The 25,851-nt window shown below is 44.8% G+C and overlaps 3 protein-coding genes across 6 annotated transcripts in view; 2 read left to right on the forward strand and 1 right to left on the reverse strand.

The window, feature by feature from the left end:
- kank1a (KN motif and ankyrin repeat domains 1a) overlaps positions 1-12,245 on the forward strand; it is a 25,605-nt gene extending 13,360 nt beyond the window's left edge. Inside the window, exons 3-12 of one of the 3 annotated variants that reach the window (XM_088995345.1) lie at positions 2,847-4,370; positions 4,709-4,807; positions 5,659-5,770; positions 5,853-5,972; positions 8,650-8,737; positions 9,309-9,525; positions 9,610-9,752; positions 10,073-10,364; positions 11,498-11,596; positions 11,674-12,245. In XM_088995345.1, coding sequence (XP_088851471.1) covers positions 2,847-4,370; positions 4,709-4,807; positions 5,659-5,770; positions 5,853-5,972; positions 8,650-8,737; positions 9,309-9,525; positions 9,610-9,752; positions 10,073-10,364; positions 11,498-11,596; positions 11,674-11,831 — 2,852 coding nt within the window. In that variant the 3' untranslated portion in view covers positions 11,832-12,245. Of the gene's footprint in view, positions 1-2,846; positions 4,371-4,708; positions 4,808-5,658; positions 5,771-5,852; positions 5,973-8,649; positions 8,738-9,305; positions 9,526-9,609; positions 9,753-10,072; positions 10,365-11,497; positions 11,597-11,673 lie in introns of all 3 variants that reach the window. The other 2 variants (XM_088995344.1, XM_088995346.1) reach the window with 2 other exon arrangements.
- On the reverse strand, positions 12,243-20,797 carry LOC148899855 (uncharacterized). 2 transcript variants are annotated; one of them, XM_088995347.1, is made up of 5 exons: positions 19,783-20,790; positions 18,144-18,409; positions 15,833-15,983; positions 13,431-13,704; positions 12,243-12,380 (listed from the first exon to the last, which is right to left on the reverse strand). In XM_088995347.1, exons 1-5 carry the CDS (start codon positions 20,097-20,099, stop codon positions 12,327-12,329), a joined length of 1,062 nt encoding a protein of 353 aa, XP_088851473.1. In that variant the 5' UTR covers positions 20,100-20,790; the 3' UTR covers positions 12,243-12,326. The 2 variants fall into 2 exon arrangements, with proteins under 2 accessions (XP_088851473.1, XP_088851474.1); XM_088995348.1 differs by lacking the exons at positions 12,243-12,380; positions 13,431-13,704 and adding an exon at positions 14,595-14,871 and having other exon boundaries at positions 19,783-20,797.
- Positions 20,798-23,159: 2,362 nt separating this feature from the next.
- Positions 23,160-25,851, forward strand: part of dmrt1 (doublesex and mab-3 related transcription factor 1) — a 13,416-nt gene continuing 10,724 nt past the window's right edge. Inside the window, exons 1-2 of the mRNA XM_088995577.1 lie at positions 23,160-23,868; positions 23,929-24,112. Coding sequence (XP_088851703.1) covers positions 23,656-23,868; positions 23,929-24,112 — 397 coding nt within the window. The 5' untranslated portion in view covers positions 23,160-23,655. The remainder of the gene's footprint in view (positions 23,869-23,928; positions 24,113-25,851) is intronic.

Consider the following 25,851-nt stretch of genomic DNA (forward strand, 5'->3'; position numbering starts at 1 on the left):
CCCCCACCCCTTCCCAGCTGAATAGCGGCTCTCTTCTCCGAGCGAGGGCAGCGCCTCGCGCCATTGGCCGAGGTGGCCGTCCAATAGCGCCTGGCGACAAGAGTTCACACCAGCGGTGGCCCCGCCCCCGTCCGCTTTCCGTTAAGTCCGAGCACGGTGTCGTCTTTGTACGGTCGTAGCGGAGGTCTCGACGCCTGCCGAGGGACTCGAGTCCGGTGAGTGACACCCGGTCGCCGTCTCGCCTTTGCAAAATGGCCGCCGACGCCGAGGCGGCGTTCCTCAAGTTCCTCGCATACCGGACGCTTTTAGAGCAGCCAGTCGGAGGGAGAGGGAGAAACGGGACGGGGGGGGGGGGGGACTGCAATTTTCCAGTGGGGTCGGGGGTCGGCGGGTCGACATTTTGTTGCTGCGAATGCGACTTTGCTCTGATTGACGTCGCCAAAGTGTGTCTTTCTCTAATCACGTTGGCCAAACGTGACCTTTGACCCAGAAACCCGGAGGAGCTGCAGCTAGCGCTCCCACCCCCCAAAAGTTGGAAAACAATCCATGTATGTTTTTGTCTTTTTTTTCCGATCTACAGGTAACATCCGACTTGCGACCGAGTTCCGTTCCGACCAAACGGTCGTAAGTCGAAATGGTCGTAAGTCGAAATCCATTCCAACTATTGAATAGAGACTCGGAGGCTAAATGAGTCGCAAACTCCCTCTGGCGCCATCACGTGGTAGATTGCTGTGCGAGTGTATGACATGCTGGCTGGCCAAAATTGTCGTACGCGTAGCCGGCCGGAATTGAAAATGTAAACAATAGGGTCGAGAGGTCGCGGTTGTAAGTACGTGATTGACGGGCACTTTTATGTTCTTGCAAGGCTTTGGGTGGAACGATGACATGAAATGCTCAGGCAGTCACTTTACAGTCACGGTATAAGAACATTGTTTTTTTTGTGCGGGTGAGCAGTGGCAGGCATTCGCGCCAGCGTTCACTCTGCCCGGAAGTAAGGAGAGGTTGTAAACTCTCGCGGCGCCATCTTGAAGTAAAAAAAAAAAAAGGAAGTAAATAACAAATAATATGACAACACAAAGACAGAGAGGCATTCATTCTTCAGCACTTGCTGTACCCTCTTTGTGACATGAAGCGGTCCCACATAAATCCGCTTCAATTCCAAGCTGCGACAGTTCCACATGTGTTTGTCTGTCTATGTGACTGTTATTCATGTATTTATCTGGTATTTAATTTCTAGGTTTTAATTTGTTTTGCGTTTATTCTTTCTTTTATTTATTGTCTTTATTTATGTATCAATTTCTTTCTTTCTTTATTTATTATGTGTTTGTTTATTTTTTATTTATTTATTTGCTTATTTACATATTTATCTATTTATTAATTAATGTATTTATTATGTTGTATGTTTGTTTATTTTTTTAGGTATTGATGTATTTATTTGCTTATTTATTTATCTATTTATTAATTTATTTAATGTTAAGCAGATTCCTTATTAATTTATTTGTTTGCTTATTGAATGATTTATTTTGTATTTTATTTTATTGTTATGTCTATCTTTTATTTATTTATTTATGTATTTGTGTTTTTAGTTATTTCTCTTTTTTATTTCTAGTTTTTATTTGTTTATGTAATTACCGTATTTACAGTATTTATTTATTTATTATTATTTTTGTATGTATTGATTAATTTATTTGCTTATTTAATCATTTTTTTTTATTTTATTGTTATGTCTGTCTGTTAATATTTTTATGTATTCGTGTTCTTATTTATTTCTCTTAATTTTTATTTTTTTATTTATTTATGTATTTACAGTATTTATTTATGTGTTTGTTTATTTTTCATGTGTTGATTTATTTAATTTCTGATTTATCTATTAATTTATTTGTTTGCTCTTTTAATGATTTTTTTTTGTATTTTATTGTTATGTATTTATTTATTTATATTTGGTTTAATTATTTCTCTTTTATTTCTATTTTTTCTTTTTTTATTTATTTATGTATTTACAGTATTTATTTTTTATTATTATTTTTGTATGTATTGATTAATTTATTTGCTTATTTAATCATTTTTTTTATTTTATTGTTATGTCTGTCTGTTAATATTTTTATGTATTCGTGTTCTTATTTATTTCTCTTAATTTTTATTTTTTTATTTATTTATGTATTTACAGTATTTATTTATGTGTTTGTTTATTTTTCATGTGTTGATTTATTTAATTTCTGATTTATCTATTAATTTATTTGTTTGCTCTTTTAATGATTTTTTTTTGTATTTTATTGTTATGTATTTATTTATTTGTATTTGGTTTAATTATTTCTCTTTTATTTCTATTTTTTCTTTTTTTATTTATTTATGTATTTACAGTATTTATTTTTTATTATTATTTTTGTATGTATTGATTAATTTATTTGCTTATTTAATCATTTTTTTTAATTTTATTGTTATGTCTGTCTGTTAATATTTTTATCTATTCGTGTTCTTATTTATTTCTCTTAATTTTTATTTTTTTTATTTATTTATGTATTTACAGTATTTATTGATTTATTTATTATGTGTTTGTTTATTTTTCATGTGTTGATTTATTTATTTTCTGATTTATTTATTAATTTATTTGTTTGCTCTTTTAATGATTTTTTTTTTTTGTATTTTATTGTTATGTATGTATTTATTTATTAATTTATATTTGGTTTAATTATTTGTAGTTTGTATTTGTTTGTGGCCGTATTTCTTTCTTTCTTTCTTTCTTTCTTTCTTGCCTTATTGGTTGTTCATTTGGGGGCTTGAGATCAACAGCAGCTGAAAGCCCCCCACCCCAAAAATGTGATGTGGGCGTGCTTGTGCGGTTGCAGGAGCAGAGCGGAGACGCCCGAGCTCGGACGACCACCAAGACGGCGGCGTCGGCGCCGCCCCCTACGCGGTGGAAACGCCCTACGGTTTTCACCTGGACTTGGACTTTCTCAAATACGTGGACGACATCCAGAGGGGCAACGCCATCAAGAAAGCGAGCCTTCAGAGGAAGGCGGAGGGGGCCCCGCCCCCGCCCCCGCCTCCTCTGCCTCCGCCCCTCCACGCGGGGGCCCAATGGACGTCCAGCGACTCGCCGTCATCCTCCAACGGCGACGACAGGCCCTCGACGGAGGCCCAGTCGACGGCCCGGCGCCGACCCCCCGGCGACGCTGACCCCCTTGCGGACAAGACCCCGATGGAGACGCGGGAGCGCCCGTCAGCGGAGCCCCGCAGCCCCCCGGCCTCCCCCCGCCCCAACGTCAGCCCGCTGCAGTTGCAGCAGATCCGCCAGCAGATGGCGGCGGCGCTGCGCCGGCTGAAGGAGCTGGAGGAGCAGGCCCGCGCCATCCCCGTCCTGCGGGTCAAGATCGCCGTCCTGCAGGAGGAGAAGCGCCAGCTGGCCGCCCGCCGCCAGGGGCCGCCGCTCGCCTTCCGCAAGCGCTCCTGCAGCGTGGGCGGCGCCGAGAGCCCCGCCCCCCGAGAACCCCCGCACCACGGCGACGCTCCCCGAAAGCCCCTCCGCCGCTCGGTCGGCGTGGGCACGGAGGCGGGCCCCGCCCCCCCCGCCCGCCGGGACGCGGCGGCGGCCACCGAGCCCCCGGACACCCGCGCCGCCTCGGTGGGCGTCACCGAGGCCATGCTGGGCCTCTCGCCCGAGGCGGAGCGCCAACTGGAGCTCCAGCGCCGGAGCGTCCGGACCCTCCAGGACCAGACGTACCGCTTGGAGGTCCAGCTGAAGGACGCCGCCCACCGGCTGGAGATGAGCAAGCTCAAGCTGGAGCTGCGGGCCGCCGCGCCCCCCGCCAAGAAGATGGCCGACAAGGGCTGCGGCGCCAGGCCCGACACCTTCAGCGTGGCCGTGGAGGCCAAAGTGGGCGAAGGGCCCCTCGCGGAGCCGCGACGCCCCTCCGTCGGGGTGTGGTGTCACCCCAGCGTCGCCGACGTCGCCGCCGGGCCCGAGGCGCCGCCGCTAAGCCACGCCTCCGCCGGCACCGAGACGCGATCGGTCGCCGCCGGCGACGGGCCGCCGGAGATCCGCCACTTTGGCGTGGGCTCCGTCGGCGTGGACCAGAACTTCCTGGTGGGTCTGGAACGGCGCCACGTGGCCTGCGGGCCTTCGCGGCCCCCCCGAGAGGCGCCGTCCGGCCCCCCCGTCCTGGACCGCTACATCCGGAGGGTCCGGCAGCTGCTCGGCGAGCAGCAGCAGCTGCTGGCGGAGAACTACGGCGAGCTGGCCCAGACCCGCTTGGGCTCCATCAACGGCCAGCTGCTCAGCGCGCTCTCCTCCATCGAGACGGCCGCGGAAGGCGCCGCCGCCGACCGCGACCGCCCGGAGCTCCGAACCCAAGCCGGCGCCGCCCGCTCAGGTCGTTCGCCCGTCGTTTTTTCTCATTGGGGAGTCTCAAACGCTCTCTACCCTTAGCTAGCTAACTATTGGCTGGCTACCTAGCTTTTTATCTACTTATTTTGGGTTGAGTGAACGCCGGCGTGTGTGGCTGCCGCTGCTCACCGACAGAAAAACGTATCCTGGGTTTCTCCAAGTGACATTGAGAATTTTGAAAGGCGCTTAGATATCCAATGGATTATTATTACTATTATTATTATTATTACTAGCTAGCTAGCTATCTGTTAGCTATATGGCTAGCCAGCTAGCTCAAAAATTATGTGACTGTCATTATGATGATGATGATTATGATCATTTCAGACGCCACGCCCGAGACGCAAATGGTGGCTCGGCGGCAGCCGCCCGGCGACGCCGAGCAGAAGAGCCGCATGGACCTGCAGATGTCCACCGCACTGCATGGTGGGAAATGCGCCGCCGCCACAAACAAACAAAAAAAAATCCAATCAATCAATCAATCAAAACATCCTGCTCCAAAAAAGTTCCAAAATAACAATTTCAAACATTCTGGACATTTTTTTGCTTGTTTTATTTGACTTGCTTTTATTCGACTTTATATAGTGATACTTCAGCTTACGAACGCTTTGGCTAATTAACTTTTCGGCTTACGAGCGTTAAATTCACAAAAAATTAATCTTGGCAATCTTGGGGCGGTTACAGAAACACGGAGATGCTAATATAAAATAGATAGGCAGACGACAGAGAAGGAGAGAGACAAAATGGATAGAAAACGGTGACATTTGGACTGGTTTCAACTTCGTACAGGGATTCATAGTGTCTTTCTTTGGTCATGGTGAGGCAGCCAGTTGTGATGAGAAAGCTGCCAAAGCTTCCAAGGAATCATTCCTCAAGATGGCGGAAGAAGAAGAAGGCGACGTTCCTCATCAAGTGTTTAATTCTGAGGAAAGCGGCCACTCCATTCCATCAACGACCATCAACCACCATCACAAGGGTCAATAAAATGACTTTATTGTACAGTACAGTTTATTTATTTCATTATAATACCATAGCACATTTATTATACATAAAATAAGGTCTATTTTGTGTAGTTTTGAGGCTTATTAGTAGAAAATGATGTTTTATGGGGACCTGGGAACGCATTATTCTCATTTTAATGGTTTCCTATGGGAAATTAATTTTTGAGGTACACACGTTTCGCCTTACACACTCTGTCTAGGAACCAATTACGTTCGTAAGCCAAGGAAGGTATCACTACCTCAAACTCCAAATGTTTTTTTCAACTTTAATTCCAGGCGAGGCTTGCTTGGCCAACGCGCTCAAGTCCATCATGAAGAAAAAAGACGGGCGAGGCGACTCGGGCGGCGCCAAGAAGAAGAACCTTCAGTTTGTGGGCGTCAACGGCGGGTGCGTGCCTGGCCTGGTTTTTTCACGTCCCGGCTAAGCGCCTCACCCCTCCTCACCCCTCCTCACCCCCATTGCGCAACAGCTACGAGTCCACCTCCAGCGACGAGTCCGGCTCGGAGGACGGCGGCTCCTCCGGATCCCAAAAGGAAGACGAGACGGAGGACGGCGCCGCGAGTCCCGACGAGCGGGAGGCCAGAGAAAGGTCAGCCAACAGCTTTTTTTATTTTGTCGCGGGCGCCATTTTGGGGCTGCCGTTCTCTTTGGAAACGCCCGCATGGTGCAAGTCAAACTCCCGCAAATCATAATCATAATATTCCATTTCATTTGTAAGCGCCTTTCAAAACTTTCAAGGTCACTTTACAGTCGCACGAAAAATTTTCTTCTGTAGGTGAGCGGCAGCCACACGCGCCAGCATTCACTCAACCCGGAAGTAACTCAAATAGATAGAAAGTTAGCTAGCTAGCCAGCCAATAGATAGCCATCAGCCAGTGAACAGATAGCTATTACCTAGCGAATAGATAGCTAAAACCTAACAGATAGCTAATAGCGAGAGAATAGGTAGCTAATAGCCAGCCAATAGGTAGCTAATATCCAGTGAATAGATAGCTAACACCTAGCAAATAGCTATTACCTAGCGAATAGATAGCTATTAGCTAGCAAATCGATAGCTAATACCTAGCAAATAGATAGCTATTAGCTAGCAAATAGATAGCTGATACCTAGCAAATAGATAGCTATTAGCTAGCGAATAGATAGCTATTACGTAGCGAATAGATAGCTAAAACCTAACAAATAGATAGCTAATAGCTAGTGAATAGGTAGCTAATAGCTAGCTAATAGCTAGCGAATAGGTAGCTAATAGCCAGCGAATAGGTCGCTAATATCCAGTGAATAGATAGCTAACACCTAGCAAATAGCTATTACCTAGCGAATAGAGAGCTATTAGCTAGCGAATAGATAGCTAATACCTAGCGAATAGATACCTAATACCTAGCGAATAGATAGCTGATACCTAGCAAATAGATAGCTATTAGCTAGCGAATAGATACCTAATACCTAGCGAATAGATAGCTATTAGCTAGCGAATAGATAGCTGATACCTAGGAAATAGATAGCTATTAGCTAGCGAATAGATAGCTAATACCTAGTGAATAGATAGCTATTAGCTAGCGAATAGATAGCTAAAACCTAACAAATAGATAGCTAATAGCTAGTGAATAGCTAGCGAATAGGTAGCTAATAGCCAGCAAATAGGTAGCTAATATCCAGTGAATAGATAGCTAACACCTAGCAAATAGCTAACACCTAGCGAATAGATAGCTGAAACCTAGCAAATAGATAGCTATTAGCTAGCGAATAGATAGCTAATACCTAGCGAATAGATAGCTAAATTAAAGCGGTCTGGTGGGGTGAGGTTCAATTTGGATCGTTCATACAATAGCCTGCTTAGGCAAAACAGGTTAGGCAACTTTCGCAATGCTGATGAGGGTCGTTATGCTGATAAGGTGATGCCGGGGGGAATGGGGGTAATAGGCCAGTCGTTAGTCAGGAATGTAGGAACAATCAGTGGGGCCACAGGGAGGGGTCCTCCGCCCCCCCCAACCTGAGAGTAGGGACCTATCATAGCTGTGTCCGGCGCCGCCATGTCTGGACATTAGGGATATATAAATGGGGCCGATACGACCAGTCAGACTTTAGTTCGCTGACGAAGCCTCTTGGATAGGAGGCGAAACGTCCCAAACCTTCACTTTTGTACAGATGACGGCTGAAGAAACCTTCTCATCGATGGATGGACCACTCCTGTACCACTGAGAGCTTACACAGACGTAGATAGCTAAAACCTAGCGAATAGATAGCAAATAGCTAGTGAATAGATAGCGAATAGATAGCTATTAGCTAGCGAATAGACAGCTAAAACCTAGCGAATAGATAGTGAATAGCTAGCTGTTGGGTTTAAATTCTTGTTTCTTTCCTGGTTCGGTGTTCAAAGAAGTTCAGTGCTAAAAATATCAGTGACGACGATAGATGGTGAACAAAAAACTACTTTATTCTCGTGAGACAGAAAAAGCACTCTCTCGTCTCGGTAGGAGCACACGGACAAAGATAGGAAACAAAGAGAGCGAGCTCCCGCTCTGACAAGTTTTTGAATGTCCACAGCAGCGATCTGTTGTCCAATCAGCTCCGGGCAACTCAGTGTTGGGAGGGTCTTAGATTGAAGTTGGAGCCGTTGCTTCTTTGCAACGACTATTGAACTAATAAGATTGATAATGCTATTAGACTGAAATTAAACGTGCAATAATCATAATGTGTACTAAGCTAAACATGAAATAACATAATATGTTTACTAATGTGCATAAAACACTATCAATAGCGAATAGATATCCATTAGCCAGCGAATAGATAGCCATTAGTACTTGAGACTTCAAACAAAATGGCGGAACAAACATCCTTAAAGATGGTGTAAACGAAAGAAACACCAGAAGTAACTCAAATAGAAAGAAAGCTAGCTTTCTAGTGAATAGATTAGCCAATAGCTAGCGAATAGAGAGCCAATTGCTAGCGAATAAATAGCCATTAAACACTGAATAAATAGCCATTGGCCAGCGAATAGATAGCTATTAGCTAGTGAAAAGATAGCCATTAGTACTTGAGACGTCAAACAAAATGGCGGAACAAACAACAAACCTCCTTAAAGATGGTGTAAACAGAAGTAACTCAAATAGAGAGAAAGCTAGCTAGCGAGTAGATAGCCAATAGCTAGCAACGAACGCCAGCAGCCCCCCTCAAAAATGCAAATAATTAGCTTGGCGCGCTTTGAATAAACGTCGTTGGGTGTCAGAAAACTGAATTTTGTTGTTGTCTTTGTGGCCGCACGAAAGGTTCGAGCTCAGCGAGAAGATGTTGGCGGCCTGCAACGTCCTGAAACTTCATCTCAGCAAGCCCGACCACGTGAGCCACAAAGACCTGGTGAGACTTTCACTCCGTTTGCCTTCTCTCACACCAAAACAAAAAAACTAACTTCAATTTATTCCATTGAAATATTTTGTTACTGCAGATTCGGCTCACATTAGCTGCCTGGCTAGCTGCTAGCTGGCAGGCTGATGGCTGGCTATCTAACTGGCTATCTGTTGGCTAGCTGGCTGGCTATCTGTTAGCTATCTAATAGCTAGCCAGCTTTTTATTTATTTGAGTTATTCCGGGTTGAGTGAACGCTGACGCGTGTGGCTGCCGCTGCTCACCCACAGACAAACTGATCCTGTGACTTTAAAGCGACATTGAGTTTTCAAAAGGCGCTTAGAAATTAAAGGGGATTATTATTATTATTATTATTATAGTTGTTGTTATTCAACAAATTCATCAAAGCGTCCTTTTCAGCGGTGGATCAGGGACGTCATGGTGGAATGTGCACGTCTACTACAAGTTGAAAGCAAATACGAAGCTGTAGCATCCATTGGCGAAAAAGAGATTGTCAATCCGCTTCAATTCCAAGCCGCGACGTTCCACATACGCACGGGCGCTCCTTTCCCCCCCGCAGCAGGCGAGCGTCAACGCGGTGCAGCACGAGTGGTTCCGAGCTTCCAGCCAGAAGGCGGCGTCTGCGTCCGCCGTGTCGGACTACCTGGCGGCGTTGGCCGCCGTCTCGCCGGACCTGCCGCGCCACGTGGTCAACATGGCCGACGGCAACGGCAACACGGCGCTGCACTACAGCGTGTCGCACTCCAACTTTGCCGTCGTCAAGAAGCTTCTGGATGCCGGTGAGTCGCCGGCCGCCGCCGCCGCCGCGTCGCTCGCTCGCCGTCCACACCCGCTCAAAAGCCGCTCGCTCGCGCGTGCGGCAGACGTGTGCGACGTGAACCAGCAGAACAAGGCGGGCTACACGCCCATCATGCTAGCGGCGCTAGCCGCCGTGGAGACGCCCGGCGACATGCGCGTGGTGGAGGAGCTCTTTGGGAAGGGCGACGTCAACGCCCGCGCCAGTCAGGTGGGTCAAAGGTCACCGACACTCAAATTCAAATCAAGTTTGAATCGAGCCAATTTGCGACTTTAAATCCGGCAAATTTGCAAGTTTGAAAGGTGCAAATTTGCGAGTTTAAATCTGGAAAATTAGTGACTTTAAATGTCTCAAATTTGCGTGTTAAAAGGTCAAATATATCATTTTTTCCGGTGGAATCTTTGTCAAATGCGCTCAGTGGAAGTCACTAGAAGTGATTTTCAAATGATGGCCGCAACTTGTCCGGAGGTGTCGCTTGTCCTTGAAGGTGCGTTTGCGTTTGCGTTTGCTTGCTTTGCGCCCGCCCGCAGGCGGGCCAGACGGGCCTGATGCTGGCGGTGAGCCACGGCCGCATGGACATGGCGCGGGCGCTGCTGGCCAACGGCGCCGACGTCAACGTGCAGGACGACGAGGGCTCCACGGCGCTGATGTGCGCCAGCGAGCACGGCCACGCCGACATGGTCAAGCTGCTGCTGGCCCAGCCCGGCGCCGACGCCACGCTCAGCGACAGCGTGAGTCGCCGCCCCATCCCTTTGACTTCCAAGCGCCTTTCAAAACTCTCAAGGTCCTCACTTTACGGTCACGGGATCAGTCTTTCTGCGGGTGAGCAGCGGCAGCCACGTGCGTTCACTCAACCCGAAAGTAACTCAAATAGACAGAAAGTGAGCTAGCTAGCTAATAGATAACTAGCTAGATACCTAATATGCTAATAGATAGCCAGCCAGCTAGCTAGATAGCTATTAGATTGCAAATAGATAGCTAGCCAGATAGATAACTAGCTAGACAGCACGCTCCTTCCCTTTTGCCACCATCTTGAAAGTGAGCTAGCTAATAGATAGCTAATAGATAACTAGCTAGATAGCTATTAGGCTAATAGATAGCCAGCCAGCTATATAGCTATTCGATTGCAAATAGATAGCTAGCTAGGTAGCTAGCCAGATAGATTACTAGCTAGACAGCCCTTTTGCCGCCATCTTGAAAGTGAGCTAGCTAGCTAATAGATAACTATCTAGATAGCTATTAAGCTAATATATAGCTAGCCAGCCAGCTATATAGCTAATAAATTGCAAATAGATAGCTAGCTAGGTAGCTAGCCAGATAGATTACTAGCTAGACAGCCCTTTTGCCGCCATCTTGAAAGTGAGCTAGCTAGCTAATAGATAACTATCTAGATAGCTATTAAGCTAATATATAGCTAGCCAGCCAGCTATATAGCTAATAAATTGCAAATAGATAGCTAGCTAGGTAGCTAGCCAGATAGATTACTAGCTAGACAGCCCTTTTGCCGCCATCTTGAAAGTGAGCTAGCTATCTAATAGATAACTATCTAGATAGCTATTAAGCTAATATATAGCTAGCCAGCCGGCTATATAGCTATTAGATTGCAAATAGATAGCTCGCAAGGTAGCTAGCCAGATGGATAACTAACTAGACAGCAAGCTCTACTTCCCTTTTACCGCCATCTTGAGAGTGAGCTAGCGAGCTAATCAGAATCCGAAAACCTTTATTCGTAATAGATAACCAATAGATAGATAGCTAGATAGCTATTAAGCTTATAGATAGCTGGCCAGCCAGCTAGATAGCTAATAAATTGCAAATAGATAGCTAGCTAGGTAGCTAGCCAGATAGATAACTAGCTAGACAGCAAGCTCTCCTTCCCTTTAGCCGCCATCTTGAAATGAGGACGGCCCCCAAAATGGACGTCACGAAATCCCACTTTGACTTTCTTTGTCCAGGACGAAAGCAACGCGCTGTCCATCGCTCTGGAAGCCGGCCACAAGGACATCGCCGTCCTGCTGTACGCCCACGTCAACTTCTCCAAGGCGCCGTCGCCCGTACGTGCCGCGTCCCGTCGCCGCTTTTCAGGCGATCGGACGCCGGTCGGTCTGACGCCGTCTTTTGTCCCCCTCAGGGAACCCCTCGGCTGGGCCGCAAGATGTCGCCGAGCCCCACGCGCCGTGGCGCCTTCGATTAGCCGCTCCGAGGCTAACGCTAGCGCAAGGGAGGCTCCTTTTCGTTAATCCCACTCACTCGACAGGTACTTCAAGTACAGGGCGACTTTGGCTTTGAGGCTATTTTTAGCCCCTGAGATGTTAGCCACGCCCAAAGTGGTTTTCAAAAGTCCCAAGTTAGCATTAGCGACACCCAAAGTTTTTCAAAAGTCCCAAGCTAATTATTCGCCACGCCCAAAGTGTTTTTCAAAGGTCCCAGGCTAGCATTAGCGACACCCAAAATGTGTTTCAAAAGTCCCAGGCTAGCATTAGCGACTTGCGGGTTAGCAAGTCGGTTAGCCCAAGTGGTCCTCGCCTTCTCTGCCGCTCGCTATGGTGGCCACCATCTTTTTTTAAATTTAATTGAGTTGAAATCCGCCACGAAAGTTGTCATTGGTTGAGGCTAGCTGTAAATAGCGCTGATCTGAGATCAGCAACTTGTCTGCTTTATCGCTTTGTATCCATTTGAAATTAAAGTGTATTTATCAACGTGTACTTTGCAACGCGCCTCTTGTTTATACATCGCGTTGTGATGTCATCCATGATGATGTCATCATGTCACAATAAACGTCAATCAATGGCCGCTTGGACTCGCGATGACCTCATCACACTGCAGGCAGGTCGTTGGCTGCAAAATAAGAGTCAAAAAAACACCACGAGTCACTTGTTGCTAGGCAGAAACAGTATTTCTTTATCTATCTTTTAATATATTTCTTTATCTTTTTTTACCCATTTCCATTTTTATATATAAACTATCAGCAAATAAACTATATAAACTACCAGCAAATTTTTAGTTCGCTGACGAAGCCTCTTGGATGAGAAGCGAAACATCCAACGCCTTGAAAGAAGATAGCGGCTGAAGAAACCTTTTCATCGCTACAGCCTGAAAAAAAACGTTAATTCCTAACTGATATGGGTCTGGAGTTATGTTTGCTTGAAATGAGGGCGGATATACAAAATACAATGCAATGCATCCATATTGGTTTCGATAGCACTTTAAACAATTTAAACAAACATTATCAATTTGTGAATGGCAGTGAAAGAGTTAACAAGAGTTGAACAAGAATTAGTGTCGTGTGCAAAATGTTACCATGGCGCCAGCCGCCATGGTAACATTCCCACGGGCGAGCCCCCCCTGACGGCCTTCAAGGCCTTCTGTGGGGCGGTTCAACATTATTGTGTTTTGGAGCGAGTTGCTTGTTCTGTAGCCACAAAAAGGGACACAAGTCTTCTTGTGCCGGTCCCAAGCCCAGATAAATACAGAGGCTTATGTCAGGAAAAGCATCCCACATAAATCTGTTAGCTATTTATTAGCTAGATAACTAGCTAGGTAACTGGCTATCTATTCGATGTCTCGCTATCGTGCTGCCTTACTATTAGCTATCCAGCTACCTATCTATCTGTTAGCTATCTGTAAAAAGCTATCTGGTTAGCTATCTATTAGCTATCTAGCTAGCTCTCTGGCTGGCTATCTATTAGCTATCTATTATATAGCTAGCTAGCTACTCAGTATATTAGCTGGCTGGCAATTAGCTATATAACTATCTAGATGGCTAGCTAGCTATCTGTTGGCTATCTATTAGCTATCTACTAAGCTTGAGAGTTTTGAAATGCGCTGAGAAATCCAATGTATTACTATTATTATTATTATTATTATTATTATTACTATTATTATTACCCTGTTGCGTCGGCAGCTACGTCGAGCCATTTTGCGGACGGTTTCCTCCAGGACGGCCACGTCGGCCGCCAGGCGGGCCTTCTGTTGTCGCAGGGCCTGGTTCTCGCGGGCCAGCTGCTGGGCCTTCTCCGACAGGCGGTCGGTGCGGCTCAGGGACTCCGGCTCCGGCTCTGGCCCCGGCTCCGACTCTGTCTTCAACTCCGACTCTGGCTCTGGCTCCGGCTCCGACTCTGTCTTCAACTCCGACTCCGGCTCTGGCTCCGGCTCCCCCAGACTGTCCGCGGTGCAGACACGAAATCACTTGAACAACTTGCAGTGTCTGAAATAACGTCTGCCCGGACGCCCGGGGCGTGCAACTTTTCCGTCGGGCGTACAATTTACAAAACATCTCCGCCCGGGTGGCCCACAACTTCTTCAAGAAAAAAAAAGGAAGGATTTTTATTCAAATCAAACGTTTGCTTTATTTAATATTCTAGATATTCTAGTTCTAGATGAAAAGGGAGAGGATCAAAGCATCCTTTTCAGCAGTGGAACAGGGACATGTGTGCGCCGCTTTTAAGCCCAAATAAATTGGTGAATGGCAGTGAATGAGTTAATTCCAATGAATTGATTGTGAATTTTGAAAATGTCTGGTGACGGCGCTCCGTCCAAACATGTCGTCTGCATCGTAAATACCTTGCTAGCTATTTGCTATCTATTAGCTATCTGTCTAGCTGGGTAGTTATCTCGCTAGCTATCCATTAGCTGCGTGGCTATCTATTTAGCGTCTGGCTAGCTATCTATTAACTACTATTAGCGATGTGTTGGCTAGCTAGCTTTCTATTCTATTTTACTATTAGCTATGTATTAGCTAGCTAGCTAGCTAGCAATGATATACGGCTGTGAGTACAGAGTGTGCTCGCTTCACTGGACAGAAACAATCGTGGTGGAATATATTAGCTAGCTACCTAGCTATCCTTTTGCTATCTATTTGCTTTCTATTGGCTATCTGTCTAGCTACCTAACCAGCTATCCATTTTCTATCCATTAGCTAGCTACCTAGCTGGCAATATATTTGATATCTATTAGCTAGCTTTTTAGCTGGCTATCCTTTTGCTCTCTATTTGCTTTCTATCAGCTATCTGTCGAGCTACCTAGCCATCTATCTATTTGCTATCCGTTTTCTATCGATTAGCTGGCAATATATTTGCTATTTATTAGCTAGCTGCCTATCTATTTGCTATCTATCTGCTATCTGTCTAGCTCGCTATCTGGTTATTTCTTAGCTATATGGCAATCTAGCTAGTTAGCTAACTAGACTAGGTGGCTATCTATTAGCTATATGTAAGCTAGCTGGCTAGCTTTTGATCTATTTGAGTTTCTTCTGGGTTGAGTGAACCCTGGCGCGTGTGGCTGCCGCTGCTCACCCGCAGAAAAAACGATCTGGTGACTGTAAAGTGACCTTGAGAACACAAAAACAGAATTCCTTATAAGAAATCACTTGTGACAGTCTCGCTAGCTTTCAAGCTAGCTACCTATTTGCTATCTATTAGCTGTCTAGCGGACTGGCTAGCTATCTAGCTCGCTAGCTAGCTATCTATTAGCGATTGCATTACAACAACATGATTGTATCTACTAGCTATCTAGCTAGCTGGCTGGCTATCTGTTAGCTATCTATCAAGCTAGCTAGCTGTCTATGGGCTGGCTGGCTGGCTGGATGGTTAGCTGGCTATCAGTTACCTATTGAACGGAGCTTACAAATGAAATGTATTATTATTATTATTATTGATTAACTAAATGGCTAGCTATCTAGCTAGCTATTAACTATCTACTAGCTAGCTAGCTTTCTATCTTTTTGATTTACTTTCGGATTGAGTGAACGCTGGCACGTCTGGCGACCGCTGCTACCCCACAGGAAAAAAAACTTATCCCGTGACTGTAAAATGACCTTGAGAGTTTTGAAAGGAACTTAAAAATGAAATGTATTATGACAATTATTATTTCCATAAATATTGCTATCAGCTGTCTAGCTGGCTATATATTAGCTATCTAGCTAGCTATTAGTGATATATCTGGCAACTATCTAGCTGGCTAGATAGCTAACTATTAGCTACTGTATCCATTAGCTCGTGAGCTAGCTTTCTATCTATTTGAGTTACTTCCAGGTTGAGTGAACACTGGCTTGTGTGGCTGCCGCTGCTCACCCACAGAAAAAAAACGTATCCCGTGACTGTAAAGTGGCCTTGAGAGTTTTGAAAAGCGCTTACAAATGAAATGGACTATTATTATTATTAGTATCTAAATGGTTAGCTAGAAGCTAACTATTAGCTAGCTAATGGCTATCTATTCGCGACCTATTAGCTCTCTATACTATTCCGGATTTGACATTTTTGGGGTGCCTCGAGCGTCGACCTCCTTCTCACTTGTGTTTTTCCAGCAGCGCTTTCAGCTGCGCGGCGTGCTGGTCCTCGCGGTCCGCCATCTTCTTCTCCGCCGCCGCCAAGTCGCCCACCAGCCGCTCCCTCTGCTGGTCGAGGATCTCCGCCGCCGTCGTCGCCGTCGCCAGCCGGGCCACTAGGGGGTGCCGGAGAGGAGCGTCATTTCGTCTCACGCGCACTTTCATATCAATCAAGTAGCTACCCTACACTGACCGATATGATATTAATAATAATACATTTCATTTCTAAGCGTTCACTCAACCCGGAAGTAACTCAAATAGATAGACAGCTAGCCATCTGGCAAACACATAGCTAATAGATAGCCAGCTAGTCTAGTTAGCTAACTAGCTAGAAGCCATATAGCTAATAAATAACCAGCTACGTAGCTAGCTAGCGAGACAGATAGCTAATAGATAGCAAATGGAGAGCAAATAGATAGTCAGCTAGGTAGCTAGCGAATAGATAGCAAATATATTGCCAGCTAGGTAGCTAGCTAATATATAGAAAAAGGATAGCAAATAGATAGCTGGCTAGGTAGTTAGACAGATAGCTAATAGAAAGCAAAAGGATAGCCAGCTAGGTAGCTAGCTAATATATTCCACTGTGATTGTTTCTGTCCAGCGAGTGCACTCTGTACGCCATGGTCTTTGCTAGGATTTTCCAAGCTATGTAGTTTATGATGACATATAATAATAATAGTAAATATAATTATAATAATCCATTTCATTTATAAGCGCCTTTCAAAACTCTCAAGGTCACTTAACAGTCACAGGATCAGTTTTTCTGTGGGTGAGCAGAGGCAGCCACATGCAACACGGAAGTAACTCAAATAGATAGAAAGCTAGCCAGCTAGCTAATAGATAGCCAACAGCCAGCGAGCTAGATAGCTAGCCAGTGAAAAAGATAGCATCAGTATATAGATAGCTAGATAGTTAATAGATATCTAGCCAGCTAGACAATATAGCTAGCTAAAGATCTTTTTAGCTAGCTTTTGTAGCACTAGCTAGCTATATATCTATATCTATGTATTTATCGATGTTGTATTACACGTTTCCCTCCATGCTGGTTCTTGAGATTTCCTAATACGACGACGAGAAACTCTTTTTGCTACCACTACAGTTTATAAAGGTGAGTACGTTGTATTAATATAACTCATAGAAGTAGTAGATTGTATATTTTTCTCCATAACTGCCAAGTTTCAAGCAAAAAGAAGCATTAGCATCAATATTTCTAGAGCTAGCAATTTTCTTTCCTTGTATTCAATGACAGCCATTTTGGATTTCTGACGAAAATCTGCCTGCATTCGATGGTTGATATTTGCTAATTTGTCACTTATATTTCGCTCTAGACATCAAATACTGAAGAATACAGATGATTTAATATGCAATCGAATAAATGATCGCTAAATCATTCCAATTAATAACTTAAATAACGAAAATATTGAGCGTGTTTACTCGGTCACAGATTTTCATTGTTTCATTGTGTGTAATTACAGGCAGAAAAATCCCCCTCAAAAATGGATTGAAGTTGACGCTCTTTTTGCTAACGCTGCAGTTTATGAAGGTGAGTACGTTGTATTTTTATAACCCATAGAAGTGGTAGAATATATATATTTCTCCATAACTGGTAAGTTTCAAGCAAAAAGAAGCATTAGCATCTATATTTCTAGAGCTGGCAATTTTCTTTCCTAGTATTGAGTGACGGCCATTTTGGATTTCTGACAAAAATCTGCCTGCATTCGATGGTTGATATTTGCTCATTTATATTTTCAATCTTTTCTTGTGTTTTCTGTTCTTGTTTAGAATTCCAAAAGCTTTCCGATGGTACCTTACTCGTTAAGATCTGCCAAAAATGACGAAAGTTATGATCGTTTAAAGTGTCATAAAGAATTCGCTCACTGATTTTCATTGTTTTAACTGCGTGATTACAGGCAGAAAATGCCCTCATCTTTCCAAAATTAAAAATGGCGTGATTTCCTTATTATTTGTCAAAGAACAATCATCTGAAAGCTATTTAAATGCACTTTAAAGGACAACCGACAGCATTTTTTTGGTTTCCTAAGTGACATGGGAAAAACGTTTGATAGCATCTACAACAGGCAAACCACGCAGGCTGATCCTCTGAGTCAAATGCAAAAAAATAAAAAAATACAATTGACGTAAAGTGTCCCAAAACTGATACCAAAATGCACTCGGAATGGCGAGTTTCAGGAAGTCCCGCCCCCCTTGTTGGTGACGTCACGCCAGGATCCTCCTTCACAAACTGCCTTGCTCCAGAATGAAAAAATGCGGCTCACCGAGGCCCGCGTTGTCCTCCTCCAGCCGCCGGACGCGTTCCCGGAGGTCATCGGCCTCCGATCGGGTCAGGACGCCGCCGCCGTCTGGCGGGGTTTGGTCCAGACTCCGCTGGAGCCTTTGGGCCAGCCGCTCGGCCTCGTCCTCTTTGCTCAGCAGCTCCGCTTTCAGGTAGTCCACCGCGTCCTTCTTGTCCGTCTCGGCCGAGGCGCAGCGCCGCGCCAGCGCCGCCTTCTCCCGTTCCAGGCGTTGGCATTTCGCTTGCTCTCTGCACAGGTCGGGTCCATCGGCGGTTCGGGAAAGCGTCCGAGAAAACGTCGGCAGTGAAAGCGAAATGAGATAAAAGTGTGTATTCCAAACATTAATTTCCCATAGGAAACCATTAAAATGAGAATAATTTGGTCCCAGGTCCCCATAAAACATCACTGTCTGCTAAATATGCCTCAAAACTACACAAGATACAGTGATAGCTCAGTTTACAAACTTAATTGGTTCAGAGAAACTGTGTGTGAGGCGAAAGGTTTGTCTGCCAAACATTTATTTCCCATCGGAAACCATTAAAATGAGAATAATCCGTTCCCAGGTCCCCATAAAACAAAATTTTCTACTATATAAGCCTTAAAACAACACAAAATAGACCTTATTTTATGTACAATAAATGTGTTTTTATATTGTAATGAAAGAAATAAATTGTACTGGATGATGAAGTCATTTTATGTCATGATCTGGTTGGCGACCAACGGGGGGCGCTGTCGGCCCCGCCTGCGCCTGCACAGGTCCGAGTGAAGTTGCTGTGCTTTCTCGGCGATATTCGCCTCACTCACACTGTCCCCTGCTAGCTGCTTTTCGTTCATCCAAATCAACAGAAGTTTTTCAACCTCTTCTATTGCCTGAGACAACACCCTTAGCCACTTAGCATACTGCTACTGGGACGCTAAGTCACACCAACGCACACCTGCTTGGTGTTTTTCGACGATCTCCTTCCTTTTGTGTCCTCATCGGCTTAAAACTAGCCTGTGGTGGGGTCTTTTTCGCTCCCGTAATGGCAAAAGTACTACACTCGATAACCAACCATGTCTGCACTCAAATGAAACTACTGTGAGGCTGCGTGTGGTTTGGTTCGCTTGCTGAAAACTAATTTGTCTGCCAAGATTATATATGCTTGCAAATTTCATGTCGGTGAGGTGAAAAGTTGGTGAGCGAATGCTGAGGTATCACCGTACATCGAGCTCACTTGATTTCGGGCAATGGCGCCCGATGATCCGAGTGGCCAAGAGGCTCCTGGTCGGTCTTCGAACTTGGCTTCGGTGAAGCCAAGACATTTCTAACATTGCCATCCATGTTTATGAGAAAAAAAGGCACAAGTTTGACAGTTTCAAACTCGCACATTTGCTCGATTTAAAGTCACAAATTTGCTCGATTTAAAGTCGCAAATTTGCAAATTTTGTGAAGTCACAATTTTTATATTTGCACGATTTAAATTCGCAAATTTGCGAGATTTAAAGTCACAATTTTTATATCTAGCACTTTAAATCGTGCAAATTTGCTAGAATTCAAGTCACGTCTTTTCTCCAGTGGCAAAGGTGACGCGTGTGGATGAACGTCTGCATTTGAGTAGCGGCGAGCGAGTGAGCGACTCACCTTTCGAGCTCGTCGCTCAAGAAGCCGAGTTGAAGGCGATAGCGGTTCTTCTCTTTGTCTTTGTCTTGGGCGGCAGCCGGCGGACTCGGCTTTTTCTTTGGCTTTTCGTCCTCCTCTGCTTTCTTCTCCTTCTTTTTGGGCATGGCGACCAAAACAAACAAAAAGAGGAGGAAAAAAGTCCGCTGGACAACAGTTGACGCAAGGCCACTTGCGGAGCTGTTTTGGTTGCTAGGCCACGGTGCGTTCAGGGAACCTCGGACAATTCTCAACCGTCGCAGCGACGACCTCAAATCGTCCTGCTGGACCAAAATGGACATTTGCTTGAAGAAGCTCACCTGATCACTTGAAGAAGGTCAAATGGCCAAATGACATTTTTATAATAATCATAATCATCATCATAATCCATTTCATTTATAAGCGCCTTTCAAAACTGACACTTTACAATCACAGCTAATAGATAGCCAGATAGCCAACAGCTCACCAGCTAACTTCATGTCCCGGGAGACTGTGATTCCCAGGAACTTGAAGGTCTCAACGGTTGACACACAGGCACTTGGATAGTGTGAGGGGGAGCTGCCGTGATGGATGTTTGCGGAAGTCCACCATCATCTCAACTGTCTTCAGCGTGTTCAGCTCCAGGTTGTGACGGCTGCACCGGAGCTATATCCTTTTCAAATCGGCAAAAGAAGAAGAATTTAGTCTCATTGGTTTCTCGGTTAGCAACGTTAGCAAGACCGACTGACGCCATTTTGTTTTGCCAATATCTTCGAATAGAAAACCCAGAACGAGTGTTCCTTCCACATCTGCAGGACCAAAAGGGGAAAAAAATCTATCTATAAGTGGACCGGGGCTACCATCCTTCAGAACAAGGAAGCTATTAAAGGGTGTGCCCGCGTTGTAACTAAGCAACGGTCTCGGGCAATGGAAGAGGTTGAAAAACTTCTGTTGATTTGGATGAACGAAAAGCAGCGAGCGGGGGACAGTGTGAGTGAGGGTATGATCGCCGACAAAGCACGGCAACTTCACTCGGATATCATCAAGAGGCAACCGGGAAGCTCATCGTCCATTGACAACGACCATCACTAAGTTCCCAGAAAAAAAGACAAAAATATATATATATATATATATATATATACATATATGACTATTTTACCAGCAGACAAGGGCAGATGTACAGTGCTTCTCAACACATTGGATGATGAAGACAAAATAATTAGGTTAATCAGTGATTCTAACACTTATGAGCAACTAAAAAGGGACCCTTCCAATAGATACAAGAAAGAAATGATTGACTGTCTCCAAAAGTTAGAGAAAGGAAAACAAACAGATGTATTTTAGATGATAGCCGGGAGAGGCCACGCCATGTATCTATGGCCTGCCAAAAATACATCAAGAAGGGTTCCCCCTCAGACCCATTGTTTGTAGCATTGACTCCTCTACATACAATGTAGCCAAATATTTAAAAACTATTTTAGCTCCATTGGTTGGTAAGACAGAATATCACGTAGAGAACACCACAGGGTTTGTAGAGAGGATCAAAGACCTCATATTGGAACCTGAGGAAACATTGGCATCATACGATGTGACTTCTCTCTTGCCATCTGTCCCAACCCCAGCAGCAGTCTCAGTGGTGAGGACGAGGCTGCTGGCGGATGTTTCTCTGCATGAAAGAACCAAACTGAAACCGGATCACATCTGCCAATTATTAGAAATCTGCCTTAATACTACGTATTTTCAATTTCGGGAAACATTTTATAAACAAATTCATGGTTGTGCTATGGGCTCACCAGTTTCACCCATAGTGGCTAATCTTTACATGGAAGAGATGGAGAAACAGGCCCTCACATCCTTCCCAGGGACAAAACCTAGACACTGGTTTAGATATGTGGACGATACTTTTGTCATCATTAAGAAACAAGAAATTCAATCCTCAACTCTGTAGACTTCAACATTAAATTTACTCGTGAGGACATTCAAGAGAACCAACTAGCCTTCTTGGATTGTAAAGTAATTATAAAAGAGGACAGAGCGCTAAAAACAGAAGTCTTTAGGAAGGCTACGCACACTGACCAATACTTACTTTTTGACTCTAACCACCCTTTACAACATAAACTAGGAGTTATCAGAACCCTCCAGCATAGGGCTAAACTAATACCAACTAGCACTGAAGGTAGAGAAAAGGAGTCAAAACATATCAGGAGAGCACTCACTAACTGTGGGTACCCTCAGTGGTCATTCAACAAATGTCAGAAAGAAAGAATAGCGAACGTAACCAATAATTCTCAAGATTCTAAAAGGAGAGGAGTAGCAGTACCGTACATTGCAGGAGTTTCTGAAAAATTACAAAGAGTCCTTTGGCAACATAAAATTCCTACTTATTTCAAACCGATAAACACGTTAAGGCAAAAATTAGTGCATCCAAAAGATAGGCTACCAAATGAAAAACAAAGTAATGTAGTTTATTCCATACATTGTAAGAATGAAAATTGTAAAGAGCAGTACATTGGGGAGACTCAACAAATTCTCAAAAAAAGACTTTATCAACATCGCAGGGATAATATAAGTGGACCTCAATCGGCAGTACATTTGCACTGAAAAGCTAGCAACCACTCATTTGACGACAATGAGGTTAAAATCTTAGCGAAAGAACATAGATGCTTTGAAAGGGGGGTAAAAGAAGCGATTCTTATAAAACAACAAAATCCCTCATTAAACCGATATGGTGGTGTGAGGTTCAATTTGGATCGTTCATACAATAGCCTGCTTAGGCAAAACAGGTTAGGCAACTTTCGCAATGCTGATGAGGTGATGCCGAGGGGAGTGGGGGTAATAGGCCAGTCGTTAGTCAGGAATGTAGGCACAATCAGTGGGGCCACAGGGAGGGGTCCCCTGCCCCCCCAACCTGAGAGTAGGGACCTATCATAGCTGTGTCCGGCGCCGCCATGTCTGGACAATAGGGATATATAAATGGGGCCGATGCGACCAGTCAGACTTTAGTTCGCTGACGAAGCCTCTTGGATGAGAAGTGAAACGTCCGAAACCTTCACTTTTGTACAGATGACGGCTGAAGAAACCTTCTCATCGATGGATGGACCACTCCTGTACCACTGAGAGCTTACACAGACGGACCATCACTAAGGTCAATAAAATGACTTGATTATTCAGTTCAGTTTATTTCTTCAATTACAATACAAAATTTTAAAATCAGGTCTATTTTGTGTCGTTTTAAGGCTTATTTAGTCGAAAATGAGGTTTTATGGGCACCTGGGAACGGATTATTCTCATCTTAATTGTTTCTTATTGGAAATTGATGTTTGGAACACACCCTTTTGGCCTTAGACACACTTTTTGGGAACCAATGAAGTTCATAAGTTGAGGTCTCACTGTATTTTGTGTAGTTTTAAGGCTTGTTTTGTCGAAAATTCTTCTTCTTTTCAAGTTAGTCGAAAATGATGTTTTATAATTATAATAATAATGCATGACATTGAAAAGCGCCTTTCAAAACTCCCAAGGACCCTTTACAGTCACAGGATATTTTTTGGGACCTGGGCACGGATTATTCTCATTTTAATGGTTTCCTATGGGAAATTAATGTTTGGAATACACACTTTTGGCCTTACAACGACTTTCTGGGAACCAATGAAGTTTGTAAGATGAGGTATGACTGTATTCTGTCTAGTTTGAAGGCTTATTTAGTTGAAAGAAAAGAAAGAAGGCAAAAGTGAGTGTTCACTGCAAATGGAGATTGTGGCTAATCACTCCCACACTTTAGTTGCTACTTGACGGCCTGACGGGGGAGGGCCGGCATCCTCCCCCCCTCCCCCCGTCCATCCCTTTGCCATCTTCATAGCGAGCGCAACCGCGACGGCTCAGATGCCATCGCGGCCGACCATGAGCAAGCTGCCTGCGTCGGCTTCGCCGCCGCGCCCGCCGCGGGGGGCCCCCCGGATGCCCAAGTGCTCCCGCTGCCGCCATCACGGCTACGTGTCGCAGCTGAAGGGCCACAAGCGCTTCTGCCCGTGGAAGGACTGCCAGTGCGACAAGTGCAAGCTGATCGCAGAGAGACAGCGTGTCATGGCCGCTCAGGTAAGCGTCCGCGACCCCCCCGCGACCCCCAGCCACTTCAAGTGGTTTCTTCCCTCCCAGGTGGCCCTGAGAAGGCAGCATGCTCAGGACGAGGAATTGGGCCTTTTCAGACCCGCTTTTTCAGCCCCGACCTCCATGCCCTCGATGGAAAGCGAAGACGCGCCCCGCCACCTGTTTGCCTCCGAAGGACGACCTTTGACCGTGTCCGCAGATTCTTCTACTTCTTCTCTGCCGACAGCTGCCGGTGAGGCCGCCCGACAAATTTCTGTCTTTTCGAAGCGCTTGCAAAGTTGAGGCCCGAGGGCCGCGATCTGGCCCGCCACTGAATTTGAGATGGCCCGGGAAAACCAAACCAGCGTGTGGGCCAAAATGCCCGCCAAAAATGGCCCCCATTTTAAAAACAATCATAATCCATTTCATTTCTAAGCGCCTTTCAAAACTCTCAAGGACACTTATTAGTCACAGGACTTTTTTCTGTGGGTGAGCAGCGGCAGCCACATGCGTCAGCGTTCACTCAACCCAGAAATAACTCAAATAGATAGAACGCTAGCCAGCTAATGGATGGCTAATAGATAGCCAATATCTTTCCTGACTCAAATAGCTAGCTAGCTAGCTAGATAGATAGATAGATAGATAGATAGATAGATAGATAGATAGATAGATAGATAGATAGATAGATAGATAGATAGATAGATAGATAGATAGATAGATAGATAGATAGATAGATAGATAGATAGATAGATAGATAGATAGATTAGTCCCACAAGGGGGAACTTTGCATTATTTGCTAGCTAACTCCAATCCAAAACTACTCTCTCACAAAGTCAGTCTTGCCTGGGAAAAAAAAAAGTTTCCCATCATACTACATTTCATTTCTAAGTGCCTTTTAAAACTCTCAAGGTCACTTTACAGTCACAAGATACTTTTTTCTGTGGGTGAGCAGCGGCCGCCACATGCACCAGCGTTCACTCAACCCGGAAGTAACTCAAATAGATAGCTAACTAATAGATAACTCAGATATCTGGCTAGATAGTTAGCTAGATGGATAGCTAATAGCTATCAAATAGCTAGCTTGCTAGATAGCCAGTTTGATATATAATAGTAATGGAGTGATTCTACTTTACAAATTCACTCTTAGATAGCAATTCAATTAGCTAGCTCTCTCCCCTTCTTTTGATAAAGTCGAAACATTTGTCAACATTTTGCGAGCGAGCGATTGTTCCGATTGTGCGGATACATCTGTATCTGCCGAGCGCCGCATGACACGTCAAGGCCGTCGTCGTCGTCAACGCGAGTGGGAATAATAAGGAGGCGAGCACGCGGCGACTCGGCGTGACGAGTGACGGACGGCCCCACGCAAGCCTCACACCGGCCCGCGAGGTCATCGGGGTCGTCAAGGGTGGCTAAAACCCGGCAAAGCCGCTAGCCGTCGTTAGGGGGCGCCCTTCACTTGCTTTCAATTTCAAAAATGCGCACACGCACACAGACACAAAAATACACGTTCACACACGCACATACACATTATACAGACAAACGCATATAAACACACACACACACAAATACACAACCACACATCATATAGACAAACGCACACAAACACACTTGCACACACACTAATATAAACACACAAAAATACAGATTCACATAAGCACACACGCGCACACACACACACACAAACACACACATGGACAAACAAATACACATTCACACACACATTATATAGACAAACGCATATAAAACACACACACACACTAATACACGTTTACATACACACATATAGATACATGCATATAAACACACAAACACTAATATAAACAGACACACACACACATATACAGATTCACATAGGCACACACACACACACACACACACGCGCACGCACACACACACACACACACACACACAAATACACAACCACACATCATATAGACAAACGCACACAAACACACTTGCACACACACTAATATAAACACACAAAAATAC

This window comes from Hippocampus bargibanti, linkage group LG04 (genome assembly GCF_051943395.1).
Source record: "Hippocampus bargibanti isolate YZ-2025 linkage group LG04, ASM5194339v1, whole genome shotgun sequence".
Taxonomy (NCBI): Eukaryota; Metazoa; Chordata; class Actinopteri; order Syngnathiformes; family Syngnathidae; genus Hippocampus; species Hippocampus bargibanti.